At 41.1% G+C, this 23427-nt stretch overlaps 1 protein-coding gene across 2 annotated transcripts in view; it reads right to left on the bottom strand.

Moving 5' to 3' along the window:
- The window catches only part of RHOJ (ras homolog family member J), an 85947-nt gene that overhangs the window by 10376 nt on the left and 52144 nt on the right, over window positions 1-23427 (bottom strand). For both annotated transcript variants that reach the window (XM_081047259.1, XM_081047258.1), the window contains exons 2-4: window positions 17583-17641; window positions 7720-7884; window positions 5714-5809 (exon numbers count right to left, since the gene is read on the bottom strand). In XM_081047259.1, the coding sequence (XP_080903385.1) occupies window positions 5714-5809; window positions 7720-7884; window positions 17583-17641 (320 nt within the window). The remainder of the gene's footprint in view (window positions 1-5713; window positions 5810-7719; window positions 7885-17582; window positions 17642-23427) is intronic.

Raw genomic sequence — 23427 nt, 5'->3', positions numbered from 1 at the left:
GAAAAGATATTAGATGTTGAAAATCTATTTTATGACTTTCATTTTGACTACAGCTTGACCTTTGGATTAGAATATGACTTTTTTCATATACATAATTTTAAAAAGTTGGATACAAGAGAGGAATAAAAAGATAGAGAAAATTTTCCTAATAATGTCATGAAATGTCATCTGTTATATTTTGGAATTGTGTCCAATGCTTGCTATGAACACATGAGAAAAACACACTACTCTAATGAATGTGTAATTGAATGACTGCTTGTAATGTGCCAGCTTTTGTCAGTCACCCTGAAAAATTTACCTGGAAAATACTGTGGGTTCATGCTATCTGGAATACCTCTCCACTAATAATCACAAGGCTCAGTTAGTTCTGAAAACTACAAGAGAACTGGGCTGAGCTTGGCTTATAGGTGGGTTCTGGGCCGTCTGGTCTTGCAGGATGGGCCAGTACACTCTCTCCTTGTCCTCCCTGCAGAGTGCTGCTGACAGCGTGTCAGAGTTTGCCTTTCCATGGTGCAGGAGGAGCCCAAACTTGTCTTTCCCAATTCAGTTGTTTCTGAATGTAATGCAACAGTAGATCAAGGAATTATTGTCTAACTAGGTTAATATAACATTCGTTTGTACTCATTGTTCCAGGAAAAGTAGCAAACAGATTTTGGGTGTGATTTGGGAAATATGCGTGAGAAACAGAACACAGTTATGAGGTGTGTATTATTCACCATGTACCAAGTGCTGTGAGGGTCACAGGGAACAATTCATCCTGGCGCCGGGAACAGGCACAGCCATGATGGAAGGATTGCTAAAAATACAAACAAACAAACAAACAAACAAACAAACCCATTTGTGCCCTCAAAGATGTGAAATGGAAAACTGTCTCAAGGAAATACGGCTTTTCTTATAGCAGCAACTTCCTCTGCTGCTTGGAGCAAAGTGACCTATACAGCCAAAGATTTAGAACCAGTCTGTAAGCGCTCAGGATTTATAGATCCCTGTTTAGATACACATGTTAGCAATCTGGAACATATTTTACCAAAATGATTTATTTTCAAGAAAAAAAATAGAGATTGAGGAATGTAAACTGAAAGAACACTTTTCTAATAACTTTATACTAGCTAATATTTATTGTCCCAAGCTGAGAAATTTATCAGAGGTGTAGAGAATATACAGGAGTCTGACAAGAAGAAATTAACAAACAAGCAAACAAACATACAAAGACTAATCAAGTGGAAGAAAACCTAGTACTTCTTCCGGGTTGTCCTCGTAGAGGTGGGACATGTATAGAATAAAATAGAGTGTAACCAGAAGGAATAGAAGCAAAGAGGTCTTCCCCACTGTAGACATGGCTGGGAGGGCACACAGATTTAACAACAATCGTTTGCTGAGCTAGACCTCATGGGACATTAGCTCATTAAAATGTTACAAGAACTTTGTGAGGTAAGTCTATCACCATCATCATTTGCAGCTCAGAAAACCGATCCCAGAGAGGTTAAGTAACCTCCCTAAGGCCACATAACTAAGAAAACAGCAGAGATTTGAATTTGTCTCCGGAGCCAGAGTCTTAACCCCCTTTTGGGCTGTCTAGCAGATGTGAAGAAATGTAGCTGGAAGAGCAAAAGTAATGAACAAAGTCGTTACAGACTTAGTGAGGGCGATGAGAGAAGAAGGGAAAGAAAAGCAAGGCATGTTCTATAAATGGAGAGAAGAGGTTTGTGGAATAAAGAGGGTAAGCCGGTCTCTAAAGTAGGACTAATAGCAGGGAAGTTCTTTATTATTTAAGAATTAGGAAAGGTACACAGCAAGGGCAACATGAGAGCCAAGAAAAGAAAAAAGAACCGAATGGCTTGTGAGAGAAATTCCATCTCCACAAATCAGCATTACGATCGAATTGCTGAAAGAGGAAAAGCGTTTCTAAGCTAGATGTATTTGCTGTTGAATTTTTAAAGACTATAAAGCAGAGATTGCCAACTCAAGGCTGGATAATGCAAGCACATTGCTTGAGTGTAGGTTAACACAGAGTAGCGGGATTGTGGCAAACTGAGGGGTACATATCTTGTCTAAAAGACTGTTTAAAAGTTGCAGTTGATGCAGAAATGCTGGCTAGTGTCGCCAGACCTTCTGATTTTTCTTTTTAGAAGCCAGAAATGTGTATATTTATCTAAAGTTTCCAAATTGTTCAATGTTGGCCATGGAATCACATTAAAAATACCTTTGCATGTACCAGTCTCCCTACTTGGAATTCTTGTCTACCCGACAAATATCCTTATTCTGCAAACCTGGCTCAGATGTCAACGGCTCCAAGAAATTTTTTCTGAATCTTTCTCCCTTGAATGTGTCCGTCACTCTGTTACTCCCCCCTCTCTGCTACGTCAGTATTTTGCACACACATGTTGCTGTATTTATCTTCTAGCCAACAAGCATCCTGTCGCTCCCTCCTCTTTGTAACACAGGCCTCAGTGCTGAAGTGACAGGTTTTCATAATCATGCGAGAAAGAAGACATGGTTAGCATACAAAACAAGGAGAGTATCGGTGCCTTTTGAAGTCAGGAGGAGGGTGTTAAAGACTAAAATTGATTAACATGGTTAAACATTGATAACAGGATTTTGGTAGCAATTTTGCGATGTTAAACCCCACTGGGACCTCTTATAAACCCGTCAAGAAACAGGTGCTAAAGACAAGAGTGAGAACAACAATAAATAAGGCACAGGGGGAAGAAGATGGCATAAGAGGGCAAAAGAACCCCAAAACTGAAAAAGGAAAAATGGTTAAGTGTTTCATCAAGAAATACCTTAGGAAATCTGAACTTAGGAAATCATGTTTAGGTTGTATCAGATGGAATTGAGAAAGAGAGTACACGAAGAATTATAATCTTAGAGCTAAAGTGTAGCATAACTCCTGGCACACATTGGGTGTTCAATCAATTGTTGAATAAATCTACTAGCAATATGGACATACACAAATGAGCAAAGAGTGGGAAAGGTAGGCTGAAGATTAGAAAACCACAATGATGAAAAGAAGAGGGAGGATCAAACAAGTAAAGGGATGACAATGAATATTATAAATTGATACAAATTATTTGTGTAAATGTGGTTGACTTTGGAATGTAAAGAATTATAAATATCATGTTTCCCCGAAAATAAGACTTAGCCGGACCGTCAGGTCTAATGTGTCTTTTGGAGCAAAAATTAATATAAGACCCGGTCTTATTTTACTATATTATTATATTAATGCAATAATATAATATAATATAATATATAATATAATATACCGAGTCATATTAATTTTTGCTCCAAAAAATGCATTAGACCAAAAAATGATGGTCTGGCTAGGTCTTATTTTTGGGGAAACACGGTAGGTCTGATATGAAGATGTCCTTTAAAAATAAAATGCCCTTTGAGGCCAAAAATAGATGATAGATGAAAAATGCTTTGGAAATAGAAAAGTACTGCACAAAAGGAATTGGGTATGAAAAATCTGAACATGAGAAATGTTTAAGTTATGGGGAGATGATGCACATTAAAATATGGACTTCAACATGTAAAAGAAGAAGCTCCAAACTAAGGGTTTCTTTTCAGATTATAGGAGGGGCTACAAGAGTTTGGTGGTTAAAGCCCACTTTCATATCTCAGCTCGGCCACTTGCTAGCAGCGTGATTTTAACCTCTCTGAACCTCAGTTTCCTCTAAGAAAGTGGAGATAATAATATACACACTTCAGGGGGTTGCTGTGAGGATTAATTAAGACAAAGCATGTAAAGCACTTGGCATCAAGCCTAGCACACTGCAAACACTCCATAAATGCCAGCTGTTATTATAAACTACTTGACAGGAAAGTCAGGGAGCAGAGAAACTTAAAGCATCTCTATAATTATACGAATTGTGATGAAACAAGTTAAACTCTTGCTTGGTTTTCTTCTAAATTGGATTTTTGTAAGCTAAACATGATTCTCTCCGCATCTGAGAGCAGTTGCTAGGAGAAACTGGCAAAAAGCAACAAAGTGGTGAACTCAGCCATTGTTCCTAAAATAAGTATGAAATGAGATGGGAGGCTTTGGAAGGACTTCTTTGCAGAGGGAAAAAACAACCTCCCAAATGAGAAGGCAGGCTATGATGCTGACAAGAGGATGGTGGGAGATCAGCCAGAAGCAAGTGACACAGAAACCACGCTCCTGTGAAAAGCTGCTGCTGAGCCTCTGGGACCTCCTGTTTGTGAAAAATGTGTACCTGGGAATCACCTACAATTATTTATGGAGGTATATATTTATGCACCTTAGTGAGATCATTTAAGCTGGGTGTTTGAGGAAGAGCTAGAAGAGACTATAGACATGTACCCATTTTACAGGAGGAAAAATAAAGGATTGGAGGAGACAGTTTCCACAATGGTCAGGTACACAGGGGTGATGTGCACAGGGCTGGATTAGAATTGTTTGTGTTATTATCAGCTGTGTGAATAAAATGTTTATCTCCCTAAGACTCTGTTTCCTCCTCTGTAAGATGAGACAAACACTGTCTACTTATTAGGAAGCTTATCATGAGGCTGAAATGAGACAGAGCTTGTAAAGTGCATAACATCCTAAGAACTCCATGAATGACTCGTACCAGTGGTTCTGACATTACTATTCACAGAAGTAGGAAGTGTTCAGAGTATTTGTGAGATGTTCTCATGTATTTCATCCACAGAAATATGATTTTATTGAATTCATTTCTATTCAAGTGTATCATAGTTTGGGAATCTATAAGAAAGTTTTAATAAGAGGAATGTGTATGTTTTTGTTAATGAGGAATTTGTGGTTAATATTCTTGATCAGTTTGAAAGGGTGTGTGGGCCTTGTAATTTGCAAGGTTAGTTCCTTTAGAAGGTAAAAGAAATTTTTGAAACCTCTGGCCTGTGTCGATGGATTTGTGATTAAATCAACAAGTGGGTGGATTCGGATTATGAAAATATGATTTATAAGCCTTCTCTTGCATAAAGTACTTCATCCTCTGTGTCTGTTTTAGTGGCTGCTTTTGCACACATCTTGGTGGTAATCGGGAGACAAAGATTTGATGTCTGGCAAATACTTTCTAAAGTATTTCTCCCCTAAAAATCACTATTCATGTTAAGCTCTCAAGCATGAAGAAAACTCTGTGAAAACAATTCCAGCTGTGAACAAGTTGCTATTATCTGTAACTTGGATTCTCCAACTAGTTACCTTTTGGACTATGTTGCTCTTCTAGAAGCTGTTTGTGACATAAGCCAGCCTCTCTAAATGGCTATGGATTATATGGTGAGAAATACTGAACAAATATAACCCTGTCAGATGCTAACCCAAGTTTCTCCCAAGAAAATCACAAAATGCCTTTTATGGGGTCATTTAAATGAGTTATACCTATTATAAGCAGTGAGATTTACAAATACATACCTAATGACTCTCTTTATTCATACTAAATATGGCAAGTGGATGTTCTAGGGATTGCTAAATCAAATGCTAAGTGTCCCAGATGTTCGAATTCACCAAGTTTCTTTCCTAATGAAAAACAGATAATGCTGGCTGACAAGAACGCTAATCAAATGGTCCCTTCTGGCCCGACTGGAACAGAGGGTAGGCTGTAAAGCGGAGAGAAGATTCTGAACACATTGCACTTTTAAGCAAAAGCAGACATAGCTCACCCATTCCAAAGCACACATCCAAACTCATCGCTCAGTATACATTTAAAATTAAATTCAAATCTGACTGTACCGCTTTTGCAAGCTTCACACCATGTTCGTAAGTGAGAGGTTTTTCTTTCATATACAGCAAACGTGCCAAGGTTTTCGGGTCATCGCGGAGATCAATCTGGCAAAAAACACACATGTGATTAAACTCATGTATTTTTTTCAGGCATTATCAGGTATTTTAAACTGACGTAATAGAGACTCCCTCCCTCCCCCCAGACATCTATGAAGCTGCCAAATTTTCTTTAAGGAAGCTCAGACACAGGCCCATATTATGTGTAGATATTAAAGTGATTTCTTTGGAAACATATACATCAGGCTTTCCTTGTACTTTCTCGTTCAGAGCCATTACCCTGGGAGCGGAGGGCTTACTCCAATGATTCTGTGGCTGTCTCAGATGTTTTTTGAAATTTTCTATTTATTTCTAGAGCCCTCTGGTAGGACGTACAAGATAATGTCTTACTACCTTACAGCAATGCTCTTTTGATCCTAAATTACATTACTCATTTTTAATAGTTTATTTCCTATAAAAATAGATAATTTTGGCTTTTCCAAACCAAATCCGCCGGGGTTAAGATTTGCCACCTATGAGGATATTTTACTGAATGTGCTGCAGGCTCTGAAGGCAAGTCCTAAAGAGGAATTTCCAAAGGGTTTGCTCAAGGAATAAGCATTAATGTTGTCAAAGGTTGAACTATTTTGAAAATAGCATGTCTGTTTGAATTAGGTTTTATAATTTAATTAATACTTTAGTTGCTTTAAAATCTGATTGTGTGTGGGAACCCATGCATATATGAATGGGTATGAACATGGGCATATACAGGCTTGTGTTTTAAAGAAAAACCAACGTATTCATATATTAGGGTCCCATTTATAAGCACATTGTGCAGCTTTACTAATTTGTGTAGTTTTTTTTTGTTGTTGTTGTTTTTGTTTTTGGCCTTAATTGTTCAACTTAGTGCCCATCTATTATACATTAGGCTCGAATCACAGAGATGTTTGCATATCCTGTCACATATTTTGGCAGCAGGGATCAGGGCTCATCAATATAGTCAAACATTATCACCTGGAATTAAGGCAAAAGACTTCATTTAAACAAACAAAAAAAACAATCAACTTTCAGAGCAGAAGCAGTAACTGTATTCTGATTTATGGATGTGTTAATGATATGTCCATATCTTCTCTAGGAAATATTTTTCTTTCTTTTATGTTGTATTTTTAACTTCTCTTTGTTAAATAGAATGTAAAATGAGAACTAGAAAACAACAGAATATGAAACATAACAATAAAACTCTTCAGTATTATTCATTTCTATGTCTCTGGGATAGTAGTTGGGTTTAACATAGCAAAGAATAAAACCTATTTAAAACTATAAAAAGTTGGAACAATGTTTAACACCTTCGTGCAGTTACTGTTGGAAATTAAAACTATTTAACTTTATTAGCTTTCAAAACACTTTTAACGGCTTTTACAATCACAGGTTTGTTTATCTGGTATGTCTCGCTAGTTTTTTTCTAAGATCTGGAAGCCCGAGGGGCTTAAAGGGAATAGAGAAAATTTCTGTCTTCCTTCTTCAGGAACATTACTAAAGAGTTCCTGTCATAATGGGGCCATCCTGATTTCTGGGGTCATTTTGACATTCATACCTATTTGGTGACTTTCAAACAATCACGTAAAAATTATTGGGTAATAGGTGTAATTGACATCCCTGCCTCATTCCTCTGGCTCAGGGCTGGAGAAGGGTGTCTATTTCAAAAAATTATTTTGTTATTTAAAAATAAAAAGCCGAGAGAGTCATTTTTAAAGATCATTATCAGAACTTCCTCCTTCACATCAAATAGCTCTACTGTCTTTTCAGCTGTGGCTAAATCACGCAGATCTTAAGAATGGCTGTTCATAGGATTGATATATCTGAGATACTCTTCTGCAGTGTCTGGTAGAATAGGAGGTTCAAGAGATACCTAAAGGGTCTTCCCTCTTATGCCACCCCTCTATCCCGCCCCCCCCCACCCCCCCTCCACCCCTGTGAACCTGGGTCCCTATGAGGATGTAAGGCACGTGAGGCATGCAGTCCTTCAGCTCCGGGACCCATTCCTCCTGGACATTGTGGTAAGAGGCAGGGTTGACGACAGAGAAGCAGATCAAAAACACATCAGTGTTGGGGTAGGAGAGAGGCCTCAGCTGGTTGTAGTCCTCCTGTGGGAAGAGCAAAGTTTGTGCAGCCTGGGTGAGATGGGTCCCATGTGGTTCCAGGGAGTGACAGGGGCAAGATCCCACTGCAGCACCCTGTGACCCTGTTCCTTCCTCTGTAATCTGGCACTTCCCTATGTTACTAGAAATGAAGGAGCCATCAGTCAGAAAAACACCCTTTAGTTGTTTATAGAGATTATAAATTGCTCCTTTTTAAGATGAACTTTAAACAAAATATTTTTAACAGCTTTAGTGAGAGAATTTACATACCATAAAGTTCATCCATTAAATGTACATAATTCAATAAGGATTATTGTAATTCTCTTGTCACATTGGAACAGTGTTGTACTGAATATGGATTTAAATTAGTGGGCCATAGGCCAACGCACAGAAATTCTCTCCTTATACTTTTTTAAAAAATGCATTCAAATTTAATTTAGCATAAGCCAACTAAAATGCAAAGCAAAGAGTTTTTGCCAAATCAGAAACTACAGTAGTTGAAGAAATATATTGTGTGAGGGTTTAGAGCTCAGAATTTGGGATTTGTTCCTAAGTCTACCTAAAGGTCATAGTGTGGTGTAATAAATAAAATGCCAGCTTAATTATTTTCTCCCCAAAGACTTTTCAGAACAGAATATGCTTTGGTTGAATAGTTCCTGGTTACATGACATTTATGTATCTGCTGTTTTAGTGGGAGATGAGAAAGACAAAATAAAACAGTGGATCAATGTCAGCAAGTACCTTTTATTGTATGTAAAATGTTTTAGGAGTTCCAAGGTAAAATCTGCTATTTCAATAGAAGATTTTATGTATTTTCATAGAATTTAGTAACATATAAGCCAAAAGTAATTTTATGTGTATGTGTGTATACTTTTACTATAAATGTATATTCTATGTATACCTACATGCTCTTACAGACAGCAGTATGACAAGTGTTCATACACACCACACATACTACATACTATACACACATACCTACTATACATACATAGGTGCAACCAGACCTAATGTTCATGCTTATTACTTACATTTGTACATAGACATGGGCAGCATATGAATCCATTTATTAGGGTCCTGATGACTGTTCTTAACATTTAAAAAATTATAGCGCTCTTATATGCTCATTGCAAAAATTCAAACATTCCAGAAGTACATAGAGTAGAGGTGAAACTTCATTTTCATCCCCTATGTGATCTCTAATAATATTTCCTCTCTTCCCGGAGGGAGTCACTACTTAACAGCATCCTTCCAAATATTTTATACTTATTTACACGTATAATATATATGTGTTTAGTTTAAAAAAGATAAATTGATTATATAGTTCATGTTATTGTGCTAGTTGTTTTCTTAAACTTAATATGTCATGGATATTTATGAATATCAACCTCACCATCTTTCTATTGACTCTATCAATGTCTTTTTATAACGGGGGTGTACACATACATGTACACATGTGACTGGAAGGAAGTCCCTTAGTATGTTAGGTGTGGTCATCTCTGGTTGGTGGGCATGCATTAGCCTATCATTCAGCCACTCCAAGTACCCAGCACACAGGGGCTCAGTACACATGCCTGCTGCTATTCCTACTGCTAGTGCTAGTACAACCTAAGCAAAAGTTTTTAGCCACCTAAAGAAAATGCAATGCTAGAAGGCAAGGATGCTACAATACCCTAAGATCCTAAAAAATAAATGAAAAAAATCAGTTATTGTACTACATTTCTATTAAAGCAAATGCATGGGAGTTGGGTGCATTGCTGAAGCAACACTGGTCATACTGGGCAACTGAACCAGGCCTCCTGTTTGTATCTCAGCCGAGCTGTGCCCATGTCTGTCTGTGCCTGTGTGGTAGCAGTGGCAGGGACAAGGTGGGGAAGGGGACAGTTCATCTCTTGCTACCACCCTCCTCTTCACATAACTAGCCCCGAAAACCAAACTTTTTCTCCTGTGGTCCCTCACCTCTCTCTGAGTAGCTGTGAGGCCCACACACTAAGAACTCTCCTTCCCGGGCCATAATGTCAAACTCTTCATGACACCACCTGCCCTCTGCCACGTCATTCTCCCATCTGGGCTGTCATAAATGGAGCTGGGACCATGGTGACTTTTTTTCTCACGCCCCACTTGTTCTCTGTCCACAGCAAATATTCCAAAATGCTGTTGACTGATTGGATGATACCGGATCTGCAGTGATCTGCAAATGAGCACATGGCTTTTCTGTGGCTCATTTACTGCAGTAGTTTTATTAGGATCACTTGGGGGAATTTTAAGAATATCTTGATGCCCTGTTAGCCAACTACCTGCCTCTACCCACCCTCCTACTCTGGGACCAATGAAATCAGAATCTCTGGAGAATGGACTTGGGTATCTGGGCATTCTGACTTCATTGGTCTGGAGTTGAGAACAACTGATTTACATCATCATCTTCACTCTCATCATTTTCACCATCAACCAAGGACATATATCAAGGATTTATTGCTAAGGGCCAGGCATTGTTTCAAGCACTTATATGCATTATCCTGTTGAATCCTCACAAAGATGGTACCATCTACGTCCACAGTTCACAGAACAGGAAGTTAAGCTTAAGAGAAGTTCACTAATGGACAAATGTCACAGAGCTATTAAATACCAGGATGAGTATTTAGCCTGAATCCAGCTCCAGCTCATAATTGTGACCACACTATTTGCTTCAGCTCAGAATTTTAAGTGACAGATCGAGCACTTTCTTGAAAATTCAGTTATCCAGGAATCTTAATCTAGACTCATGCTTTATCCCGGGATCTAAGAAAAGAAACGTTAGAACATGGAGGGGTGGGGGGTAGGGGGCGGCAGGTATAGTATCTATTTCATGGCCTGAATCTATTAGAAATGACCACCAGATGGCAGCAGACACTGTATATTTTAAACCTTAAAGCCAAGAAACAAAAAACAACACAAAGGGGAGAAATGTCCCAACTAGATAAGGAGCAAGTAATGGTAGTCTGAAATGATCATGTTTATTTTAATTCTTTACCCAGAAGGTATCAAAGCAGTTCTGCTTACATTATTAATTTAGGAAAATTTAGGAAGACAATGGGTTGCTAGGCTGAACGTAGGAGGGGAGGAGAGAGGAGTTTGGTTTTTGATTATTTACCCTCCTGGCAGGGCAGCCAAGGTTGTCCAGCTGAGTGACTCTGACAGTGCTCTTCATAGGGCTTCATCCTGCTTTGTATTCTGGATGTCTTTTGTGTAGAAACCTTAGGCTTACTGAGTAATTCCATTTAAAAAAAATGTATTAATTGCCTCCTGAACGTTTAGCATTCTTAAGGATGGTATATGAACTATGTAAGGTGAATAAGAACTGGCAATCCAGTTGGGGGGAAAGAAATGAAAATATGAGAAACAATTCGATTTATGTGGAAGAGCAACAGGTGAAGTTTCTCTTGTTCTTTGTCAGTTCTGCGATAATGCCAAAGAATATTTATTTGATTGAATTGGCAAAATATAATTTTAAGGCTGGAGGAGGTCTGACAGATCCGTTAGTACAGTGGCTCCCAAAATATGGTCCCCAACCGGCAGCGTCAGCATCCGTGGGAGCTTGTTAGGCACGCCCACCCTCAGGCCCCGCCCAGGCGCCCCGCCCCGCGCAGGTTCTGAGGGAGGGGCCACACCATCTCAGACAATTTCATAGTTTAAGAAACCAAAGTCTAGACAGATTAAGTGATTGAATTGGGACTACAGAGCAAACATACCTTTAAAGGAGGCTCCCACCTGGACCGGCGGGCTCCTTCCAGCCCACCTTTGCCACTGGCTGCAGCAATGAAACATGGCAGGGGGTTTAGGATCAATAAAAGGAAGTTCCCTCCTTCCCGTGGGATTGAGGGCTGAGCAGTGGGAAGTTGAGGGATTTGAAATTGTAACAGCTGGTAATTTAAGTGGTGTTTTTTTTTTTTTTTTTTTTTTTTTGGCGATGGAGCACATTTTGAACTTAGTCTGGAAGATCACTTGTTGAGATGGTGTAAAGGGGCCATGAGGATTGGTAAGTAGGCTAGCTGGGATTGGAAATTGGGAATGGAAGACCAGAGCTTGAGGGCTTCTGGAAGAGACAATGTTTTTTAACGTAAAAGAGGGACTGGACTGGGGCTGTGGAGAGTTACAGAGGAGAAAGAGGCTGGGGTAGGGGTGAGATTGGGGGCAAGGTAGGCTTTTGAATACTTCCCACTCAACTTCACTACAAAGGCAGGAGAGTGTTCAGTTTGAAGGCGAATCTGGCATTCTGGGATAACTATGGGTGACTATTAGAAAAATTCAGGGACAGCTTTAGCATCAGATGGTACAGGTGGTGAGTAAGTAAAACCATTGCCCCTTCTCAGACTATGTACACTTGAATCCCCTGGGATCTTGTTAACCTGCAGATTCTTATTCAGCAGCAGGTCTGGGATGAAGCCTAAGAATTTGCATTTCTAACAAGTCTCTAGGTCACTCAGACACCGCTGGTCCAGGGACCACACTTTGAGTGTCAAGGAGAGTTGCACTGAACACTCCCTCCACCCCTCTCACCCCCACACCCACATTCAATGGGAACAGAATTCTGCTTCCAAGTCTTTTTGGGTTTCCTGACATTTATACCCAGATTTTCAGCACGTCTCATTTTCATATTCTCCCATAAATACACTCATATTTGTCAGGCTTGGTTTGGAAAGTCTGGAGAAGCTATATGGGGTGGGAGTATGGCATAGTGCTTAAGATCATGGACTAGGGAGGCATATTCTCTGGGTTCAAATCACAGCCCTGCTGGTAACTACCATGGAGTCTTGGGTGAGTTTTCTCTGCCTCAGTTTCCTTATTTGTACAATGAGGTTGATAGTGCTGGCCTAAGGGCTGTTATGAGAATACAATGTGTATTTGTAGGCCACTTAGAACAAAGCAAGTTCTTTAGTGGTCAAGAGTCCATCCTCCCATATCAACAACAGCTGCAATGTCTCTACCCTCATTGGATACAAGGGCTGAATCTGAAATGAACTTTTCTGTAGTAGTAATGAAACCCAAATGTTTGCATACTCTGACCCTCTGAATCAATGTCCCTACAGCTCCATTTTTCATAATTTTGGGAGAAGATCGTGTCCTAAGCTTACTTTTATAACTTGTCATGTGGGCAGACTTCTTCCTAACCCTCTCCCCCCAATTTGCATACTGCTAAAACCACATTACGATGCGTGTGAGCAAGAAAGGTTGAGTTGCTCATTGAGGAAAAACATTTATTTTGAGGTTTTAGGCAAACTTTCCATAGAGGTTTGATGCCAGGTTCTGTGCTCCAGATGGCCCTACCGGGTCAGCCAATAGCAAAGGGGGAAGGCTGGCGTCTTTCCATGTGGATCCCGGGTTGCCATTAATGAACTCCAGCTGTACTTGCCTCCCTGCTTGGTTGCATGTCTCTTTCTTCAGCCCATTGGGAAAAGAGGGCGTCAGACATCAGGGCCAGTGAAGACATGTGGTGTGCAACCCTGGCTAAGGGTTGCAGCTCATGGCCTTCCTGCTCTCACGTTCCCACGGTCACTGGTGACAGCCGAGCTGCTGGGAGCTGTGGTTTCTCAGTGACAGACACCATTCTTTGCTTGGCCACATGCAGGCAGTCCCCGATTCAGTGGGGCTTGTGCACTGAGAACCCAGGGGTTTACCCTGCTGAGCAAGCAGGCTCCTGACACCAGAAGATTCTTGTTGCTCCCTGGCAGTGCCATTAACTGCCACTTTTGCAAATGTTGCCTGTGAGATACGAGTATGTCTATCCTGGAATTTGGCCTGAGAGGCCACAATATAAGCAGGGCTTTACCCACACTGCTCCTGGGAGCCAGGACCCACTCGGAGAAGGAGGCAAGATGTCTTAGCACCATAGCTGACTCTACTTTAGGTGGCCTGTAGGGGAGTGGGAGGATGCGTGGCTCAGAGCCATGACCTGGGAAAGACCCCTTTCCAGTCTGGCAGTTCTCAGCTGGCGAATGCCCAGGCTTTGCTGCAGCGTCCCCACCACAGCATCCTGCTCCCCATTTGGTTTCTCATGATGCACTCTAAACAAACTCGCCTGCAAGTACGTCATGGAAACGTTGGCTCTCAGACTCTTTGTAGTCAAGCCAAAGATCTGAACTCAGGAGAACCCTTCAGAGAGACTTTCAGTAATATGCGTCCTGTTTGGGGCATGCGCCGAACAGGATGAGTTAGCACGACCTAAAGAGATCTAGCTTACAGGCCTGGCCTTGTTGCCTCCCCAGTGTGAGCTGAGAGGTAAGATGCAGAGTCACCCTATGAGAAAGCCCTCACTTCATTGCCTAACCTAGTATTTGGAATTCTACCTAACCGATGAACCAGAGTTCTGAAGACTCTGTCTTCAAAAGACTCCACTCAAAGTCCAAATATTAGTTTGTTTCAGGGGATTGGGTTGGGAGCTAATGTTTAATAGCAGCTGCCATGTGCTGGCAGTGTACGCATGTGACTTCATTTAAACTGTCTTCAGCAAATGCTTGGCGGGTTTGGAAACAGGTCTCAGGCAGGGCTGGTGGGGCTGCAGTTGTGCCTAAGGCTGACTAAGTATGGCAAAGTGCTGGGAACCAGGTCAGACAATTTTGCTCAGGGGTGACTTGGAGGGTAGGAATAAGTTCATATCACTTTTCCTTGCATAACATAAGTCCTTCTTGAGGTTGTGAAATCAACTCTGACCCCCAGTTAGCTCAAGACAAAGATGAGGGCCGCGGCTCTTTGGTTTATTCATGTTAGAAATCTAATTATTCACAGCAAGATGGAACTCTCTAGCTGGGTTCAAAGACTTACTTCCTTTTCGTGGTTCAAAGATTAATCAATTGGTTTTGTGATCACCTCTATTTTCATTAGTAACTCAGGCCAAATGAGCTTTTTAAGTTAGTTATAGATGCTCCTTAGCCAAGTGACCTCAGCAACATTTGCTAGAGTATAACTGAGGAAGGTGGATTATTCTATCTTAGGCAAGGAATGGAAATTTTGAGATGATGCTTCTAAATTAAATTTGCTAACAAAGCCTTATTGGCAGAGTTGTAGAACCATGGGAATCAACTTGGGTAGTGGTTATGTTCCACAGCCTCCTCCTAATGTTAGGAACCTCCCAGGGCAGCACTTCTCAAATTTTATTGTGCATACGAATCACCGGGGGATCTTTTAAAAATAAATTTTCGAATTCAGTAGTCTTGGGTGGGACCTGAGATCTGCATTTCTAATAAGGTCCCTGGTGATACTGACCCTGCTTGTCATTGGGCCACACTTCGAGCGACAAGGTTCTAGAACAGTGGTTCTACAAGTGTGGTGTACAGACGAGCAGCAGCAACATCTGGAAACTTAGAAATGTAAATTCTTGGATCTCACCTGTAGAGTAAGAGACTCTGGGGCTGGGTCACAGTAGCTGGGTTTTAACAAGGCCAGCAAGTGATTCTGATCCCTGTTCAAGTTTGAGAACCACTGGTCTACAAGATAAATTACATGTCATCCTTTAGTGTAACAAATTCCAACATTTAATAATCCTTTACTGCTGAAAGGTCTCCCTTAGGTTTAGCCTCAAATCATTCTGCTTAATTACTCTAATTCTTTTAGGCTTCCTTGAAGTCATCTTTCAAAGGTTGTAATCGTAGAATTTGAGTCCTAGAAGAAAACTTAAGATGTGTTCTGATTCCTTTCCCCCAGGCTTTATGCTCCCCTAGCAACCCTGTCTACCTCTGGGCTTTCAAAGTAGCTGCTGGAAAGCATTACAGAGAAAGTGGAAGAAACACCTATAACCCATTTGTTATTATAGTTTATCAGTGCTCATCACTTTCTCCTGTGTCAGAGGTATGCGTCATAATGCTTTCTTCAATTTGGAATTTAAATATATTTTTACATTGCCTTAGAGCTTCAACTCCTATACTATTACTATTTTAAAATTTTTTCTAAAAAGGATAGAGTAGCAGGAAAGAAGAATTACAGTCTACAAGGGCTTTTAAACAGTTTTACTGAGTTTGAAATTAAGTAAAGTCCTGGGGAGGTTGTTCTGGAGGCAATTAATGCGCAGAAGCTAACAACTGTCATGGATTGCTTTAGAGCAAGGGAGAACTAGATGGGCATGGGGGCAGAGAGAGCCTTTTAGAAGGCAAGGGAAACAGATGGAGATTTCAGAGTCAGGCAATAATTTTTGTTGTATTGAACTTTTCAAACTGGATTATATAAAATCTGACTATAGAGCAGAAGGATATAAACTCTTCTTTCTTTAAGGCTATGAGTTCCTGATGAATGGGGACACCCCAATGATTATACGGTTGAATTAGGCAACCCCAGCCCAAACAACAGTGTGCCCTGATTGCTGGAATGCTTTCTGGTGGAGAAACAGCCAAGTATGAGCCACACTGAGGCCCTTGTAGTTAGTTCAGAGGAGTCAAACTGATTTTCCCATTTGGGCATCTGGGGGCATCCTTTCCTAGTCATGTGTCTTGGTATTGATGTGAGTTCTCCAGTTCCTGAGAGTCGCTGGCCCAAACGGTCATGTGCCAATGAGAGGCAACTGGATGATCTTAGGAGCCTTGAGGCTGGTGCTAGATTTTACAGGTTCCTCACTTCCCAGGCCTGCCTAACACCAGCCTTTGATGTCCCTCAGACATGTATACAGTGGTCCTCGCAAATGCACACAGAAATCCCAAAGAAAATTCTATTTATTATTATTTTTTCTAGTATAGAGTTTTCAAGTTGAGCAAAAGGACCTAACTCCAGATATTTGTGAAAGAAGGCCTAAACAAATGTATAACTACAAATACAATTACCAGGAAACTCACAGTGGGAAAGAGCATAGTCACACATTCACTCCAAAGAACTTCAGATGTATGAATGTGGACAGACTAAACAACCTGCTGATTTTGACCTAAATAAATGACCCAAGACGCATGGTAACAAAAGCACTGTCAAAGAAATTGGGCCACAGCTGTCAATTGCTTACCCACTTCCCCTCCGACCCACGAACTTGTAACATTAGAAAGTTTTCATAATGGTGTGAGGAAGGGAAGATAAGGTGGAGTTTTCACCCAAGTAGAGCATGTGCTAACTGATTAGCACGTGTTGAGAGTTCTAGTCATTGCCTCACATTATTGGTTGAGTAGGTTTTCCAACTTGAAGAAACATATCTGACTGACTGAGAATATTTCAAGAATCTTAGAGAATTTAGCATCAACCCCTAGTTATTCAGAGGTTGACCCTTATTTTGGAAAACATCTAGTCCTGGCTTTTATTCCTTCCAACACTTACTTTATCTTCTTCCTACCCCCCTGCCCCACGGCTCCATCCCCCCTTTCCTTTTGGACATTTCCATAGCTGATTAGGCAATTCAAATAAAGGTTGAGCAAAGAATATAACAGAAAAAAAATGAGTGAAACTCAAATTTATGAAATTGACACAGTAATCCTACATCTGGAATTGGTAAGGTAGGAAGAAATTGAAAATCTTGACCAAATATATTATTTTGGTTATTGTTAGTCATCAGTCAATGAATGAATCATTATTTGCCTATCAACACCTTGAATCATGTGTGTAATGATTTAGCTTTTTGTAATTATAAATATTTTTAAGATCTTAAGAATGTGCTTTTGGTTGTCATTTAGATAGACCATAAATTCACCCCAAATGATCAGGAGAGGTAACATCTACTGAATGAATGAAGATAACAAAAATGAATCAAGATAATAAAAATGTACCTGTCCTGCGGTGTCATACAGTCCGAGCAAGTGTTGCTTGCCTCCCACTGTCACAGTAACTAGGGGAGAAGAGAAGAGGAGAGTCCATAAATACAAGCTTCAGTCAGTAGGCTTCACATTTCTCCATGCCAACATTCCCTAGGCAGTGAGGATAAGCATATGCCTCATCCATGTATATTCTAAACCAAGTTGACAGCATGATTTCCAAATGAAAGACCACCTTGGGCTGCACTGAGAGTGGATGGGCTGAGCCAAGTCCAAATTTCTCAAATGAGATGAATATTATTGGCGCCACTAAGGCACTCTGTAGGCTGTTCATTGATTCTTATTAGGCCCTAAAATATCAAGCTCCTGAGGGAAAAGAATGCTGGACGCTTTCTTGGTTAGGTTATTTTCTTCTTTTGTTTGGTTTGATCCACCTTTTAGGATACAGAATTGGGTAAGCAATTTCTCTGTTAGAAATCTGTTTTGAATATATCTCTGAAATGTTAATAAAACCCCCAAAACAAAGAATATTAACCTACCTGCATATTTTATAATGTATAAGACAAAGCAAATACTGAAACAAGACAGGCTTAATATTTATTTTTAAAAGTTTATTTTTTAATTGACTATTCCTTTAGCTCAACTCATTACAATTTTGAACCTTGGTTGCAGGAGGACATGTGGTATAGGTTCGGTTTCACGTACGTAAACGGTGTATATAGTGTGAAAAGTGGAGAGTTTGATTTACCCAGCTGGCTTACTGTTCTGCCAAGCAATTGTTGAAAGTGAGAAGTAATAGAGGGCTACCAACTACTCTGTACATGTCTGGAAATGAAATAAAGTATTAACTTGAAACTAAACTGAGATTGAACAGATTGAATGTAAGAGGAATACAATTCTCTTGGTGAGTGGAAAGAGCAAATTAAAAAAAAATTAAATTCTTTTTGGAAAAAGGAAGCAAGATCTGAAGGAGAATGTGGTTTTTCCTAGTTGATTAAAAAATGTGCAAATGCAATGTAAAGCTGACTTTTGACTTCTCCTACCATTATCTGTGAAGGAAATGAAAGATAAACTGAATAGCAACTTTTTATAACCATGTCACCAACATATGCCAGCCAAATTCTCTAGTCTGCTGCTCAGAGTTGCTGATTTGGTACTGATTTTACTTTTATTTGTTTTCAGGTTCATGGCTTACCTGTATGCAAAATACTTCTTAATGGCTCATTCTTTGAAAGGCACTGTTTAAAAGCAATGCCTCCTCAGACTGGGAACAATTTTTCTGTCTCTTCAGATCAACATTTGTTCAGCTTGATAACATGGCTGCAGCCATGCAGATGAGCTTTTGAATGTGCATTTCTAAGTGGTGAACCAGGGTCCACCCAACCCTGGTAACAATGCTGACAGAAGAGGGGCACTGTGGTGACAGAGTCCCAGAGAGCAGTTTCTACCCTGTTGGCCTCACGTGGAAAGGTGCTGACTCGGGTAGTAGATGGCCATCAGCTGTGGCTAATTGACAATCAGCTGTAACCAGTTAGCCAATTAGCCACTGATGTAATTGCCACGGCTGCATTGGTTGGTCGGTTGGTTGGCAGGCAGAGAAGTGGACAGCAGGTTGCAGGTCATGTGGATCCAGCCTCCAGTGAGGCTATGGTGGTTATAACTCCCCTATCTATGGTTCCGTGGGTGTTCCTTTTTGGCCTAGCCATATCCTGCATTCTTATGTGGGGAGCGGGACCAGAGTCCCTGGAGGCTGCCTCGCATGACAAATGACTCAGTGAGCAGGGTCTCCTGCATGACAGGCATTTAAATATTTTTACTTCTTTTCAACGTCAGGCTAGGTAGCTAGCAATGGAAATGAAGGTGAGACTGCAAGGCCCAGAGCTCTTTGTCCTTTTTTTTTTATTATTAAATTTATTGAGGTGACAATTGTTAGTAAATTTACATAGATTTCAGGTGTACAATTCTGTATTACATCATCTATAAATCCCATTGTGTGTTCACCACCCAGAGTCAATTCTCCTTCCATCACCATATATTTGATCCCCCTTACCCTCATCACCCACCCCCCACCCCCTTACCCTCTGGTAACCACTAAATTATTGTCTGTGTCTATGAGTTTTTCTTTCTCATTTGTTTGTCTTGCTCCTTTGTTGTTTTTGGTCATTGCAGCTTTGTTTACGGTGGCCAAGACATGGAAACAACCAAAATGTCCTTCGATAGATGAATGGATAAAGAAGTTGTGGTATATATACACAATGGAATACAACTTGGCGTTAAGGAAAGATGATATAGGAGCATTTGTGACAACATGGATGGATCTTGAGAGTCTAATGCTAAGTGAAATAAGTCAGACAGAAAAAGCAGAGAACCCTATGATTTCTTTGTCCTGTTTTGTTTTCCTCTTCCTGCATGCTTCTGCTTGAGTCCAGTCAGTTGTTCCTGAAATCTGCCCAAGTGGTTTCGTTAGTGACCAATTCACTACCTCATAAGGGATAAGGAATGAAGGGAATAAATCCAGCCATTACACATGGAATTTCCTGCCTCTTGTGAGCCTAGTGCAAGCAGGTTAGGGGCAACTGTTCTGGAGACCCTCTTGGAAGGAGCCACAACCTACAGGCGTGGGGCCACCTGTGGAGCGATCACCAGAAGCTTCACCCTCAGGGCTCCACTAGGTACTGCAAATGTTCCTAAGCAATGGTTCTGACCTTTGTCAGTGGAGCCTTGAAAGTACTGCTCGGGTTTCGCAGAGCATAACCATTCCCTCCAGCCTGCTTGTCCTCAGGCCTCACCTTTTCCTCCCTTGGAAGCTTTGACTGCAGGGAACTGCACCAGGCCTGGAGCTGGCCCAGGAAGGGTGGGGGTGTGGTCTGAGAGTCTGGGCACAGCCTTCTCTTCCCTTCCTCCTTCCCTTCCTCCAGGGTTTATCGGGTTCCTGGATTGCTCCGTGTTAGGAGTAGAAAGACCCACCACACTTCCTCCTGTTGTGGAGCGTGGAGAGGAGGGGTTTATTAGCAAGGCCTGGGCAGATGCAATGTAGTAAATGCTACGCCAGGGCGTCGTGGAGGGTTGTGGGAGCTGGCAGTAGGGGTATTTCTGTGCGTGCATGAATGTGCGCACGTGCATGTGCGTGTGTGTGTGCAGGTGGGCCATGGGAACATGCCGCGGGGCACTACTGCATGTGTGTACGTGCCCTGCTGCCGTGCGGCTAGAGAAGGCTTTCTCGGCATGTGTTTGAACTGAGTCCCAAGGATGGTCAAAAGTTACCCAAGGTACAGTGACAGAAGGGATAGGGGTGGTTCACGAGCTGCTTGGGGTACGCTGGCGGTGGGGCAATGATGATTCAAGAGCTACCTGGGGTATGCCAGGAACTGGACAAGGGGTGATTCACGAGCTGCCTACGGCAGGACAAGACGGCTTAGGAGCTGTCTTGGGTGTGCTGGGGTTGGGACAAGGGGTGGTTCATGAGCTGTGGATTTGCATTGGGGAGATGGGGCAGAAGAGGTGGGCATACAGGGTCGGGCTGCCCTGACTCACTAGTTTAAACTTTATTCTGAAGGCTTTGCTGAGCAATGGAAGTTCCAAATTATTCTTTTTCCCAAAGACAACTGAAAGAGAAGGAATTAAAATAATTTCCTTGGGTTAAGGCAAAATGGCAGGAGGAGGGACGATGACATTGTCGGGGTGGAAGCCATGTAGTTTTCAGCTTTGCTGGGGTAGTGGCTGTCTACTCGGTGTGTTTGGCCAGTCCTGCTGGAGGAATCCGAAAGGAAAGGGGCAGAGCTTGTGCCCCTATTTCTGGAAATTACTTTTATTCTCTGCCCTTTTATTTTCCCATTTTGTTGGGAGGAGATAAGTGGATCGCATAGTTGATGATAGAGAACATCTAGGGACAGTTAGAGACAGACTCAAGCATTAGTCACAAACTGTGGGTTGTACAAATGGCTTTGTGAGTTCTTATCTTGGATTAGCAGTGCCAACTTATTGCTTGCCAACAAGTTGCAAGTCCTGAGTCCTCTCAATTTGGAAATGAGTCATGACAGATGGAAGGCAGGTGTGCCCTAAAATGCTAATAGTAAGTGTAGTGAGGTGGAAAGAGCTGGGTCTTTTAAGTCAGGTGGTTCTGCATTTGAATCCTATCTTTTTGCTAGTCACTGTCTGAGTGACCTTGGTAAAGTCACCTAACATCTGTGAGCCCCCCTTTCCTTATTTGTGAAGTACAGTACAGAGAATATAGTCAGTAATGTTGCAACAACTATGTATAGTGCCAGGTGGGCACTAGACTAATCACTGCATAAATTATATAAAAGTCTAACCACTATGCACTACACCTGAAACTAATATAAAATAATATTGAATGCCAACTGTAACTGAAAAAAAAAGATAATTTAAAAAATGGGGATAACATTACCTACCAAAGTAAGTACTTGTGAGGAGGAAATTAAATTGAGGAAACACCTGGCTCACAGCCTGGCCCAGGGTAGGTGCTGAACAATTGTTACTTTTCCTCCTTCAACAAATGCTTATTGAACCTCTTCTAAGGACAGGGCCATTCTGTCTTGCTTGCCACTGCCCAGTGCACATTAACTGGCACATAGTGGGATCCTAATATTTGTAAATTACTCATCACTTTCCACCCTAAATGATAGCTATTTAGATCTGTGTCTTATATCTCCCACTGGACTGCAAGACCCTTGAGGACAGAATTTTCATATCCCATGTCCCGCAAAGTGTGCAGCACAGTTCTTGGCAAACATAGTGGATGCTGAATGCACAGTACAGAAATTGAGCACCAGGGGCAACTCAGGCAGAAGAACGTTCTTCAAATTGTGTAGAGCTGCAGCTTGAAGCTCTCTGGCAAGACACTAACCGCTAGGAAGTGCCTGCAGCCAGCAAATCTGCCTGGCAGACAGTGGTCAGGCTAAAATCCCAGATCACCTTCTATTCTCAGAGCTATTAGAGTTGTTTTCTGAGTTTAGAGAGGTTTTAAAAAGAGTGGGTCAAATGACCTACTAATGGCTCAGATGGTTCTCTCAATACAGTGTGAAAAGTTGTCAGTGATCTGTTAAGTATGTAAAACAGGAAGGCTTTCTTCTCCAAATCCATTAAACTCTTTGCTTCCTTGTTTCTTCTTTGTGGTTAATTTTGTGAGTTGGAGTGAAGTGCTAATGAAATCTTCTAAATCATTGGGTTTGATCTCTTGAAAATCGGTTAGTTTTACCCATAGAGAAAATGTTCCAAGCAGGACATGAGTTTACTCCCTTCAGCATTTCAGTCACCACAAAAACTGTATTATTTGCAAATTTGGATGAGAAAGTGTTAGTCATTTCCTGTAAGCCAGCTCAGCCTATCACTCCAGCCATGGCAGCGCTGGGAACCTGATTCAAAGCCCCTTCCTTGTTGTGTGGTGGGCTGGCCATCTCAGCTGGCAAGAGCGGCCTTTGGAAGTCAATATCATGAATATTTGATGTACCTCAAGAACACAAATGGTAGAAATGTTAGGTCAGTTAGAAGGAAGGCTCCAGGTGTCCTTCCGTTCCCAGCACATAGCCAGCTGTATACATCACTCATGCCGAGTGTATTCGTACTCTGTTTGGCAGGTAGCATGAGGCAGGCATGACTAGGTGTGTGGACGTAGTACCAGAAAGATTCTATTTCGGAAGAAGAAACACTAGATTATCAACATAGCAAGACATAGAATTTTAAGAAAGTTAAAAACATGGCTCTCATGCAAATATAGGATAAGGCTATGTCAAAGATTTATTAACCAGTAAGATGATAAATCTTGTTCAAAGATCATTTTGAGGAAGTGGGCATTTATAGATACTTAAAAAGCAACAAATTAGAATATGATGGCCAGATT

The sequence above is a fragment of the Rhinolophus hipposideros genome (genome assembly GCF_964194185.1).
Source record: "Rhinolophus hipposideros genome assembly, chromosome: 5".
In the NCBI taxonomy this organism is placed as follows: Eukaryota; Metazoa; Chordata; class Mammalia; order Chiroptera; family Rhinolophidae; genus Rhinolophus; species Rhinolophus hipposideros.
The sequence above is the reverse complement of the archived record's forward strand: the minus strand, read 5'-3'. Positions and strand labels throughout refer to the sequence as shown.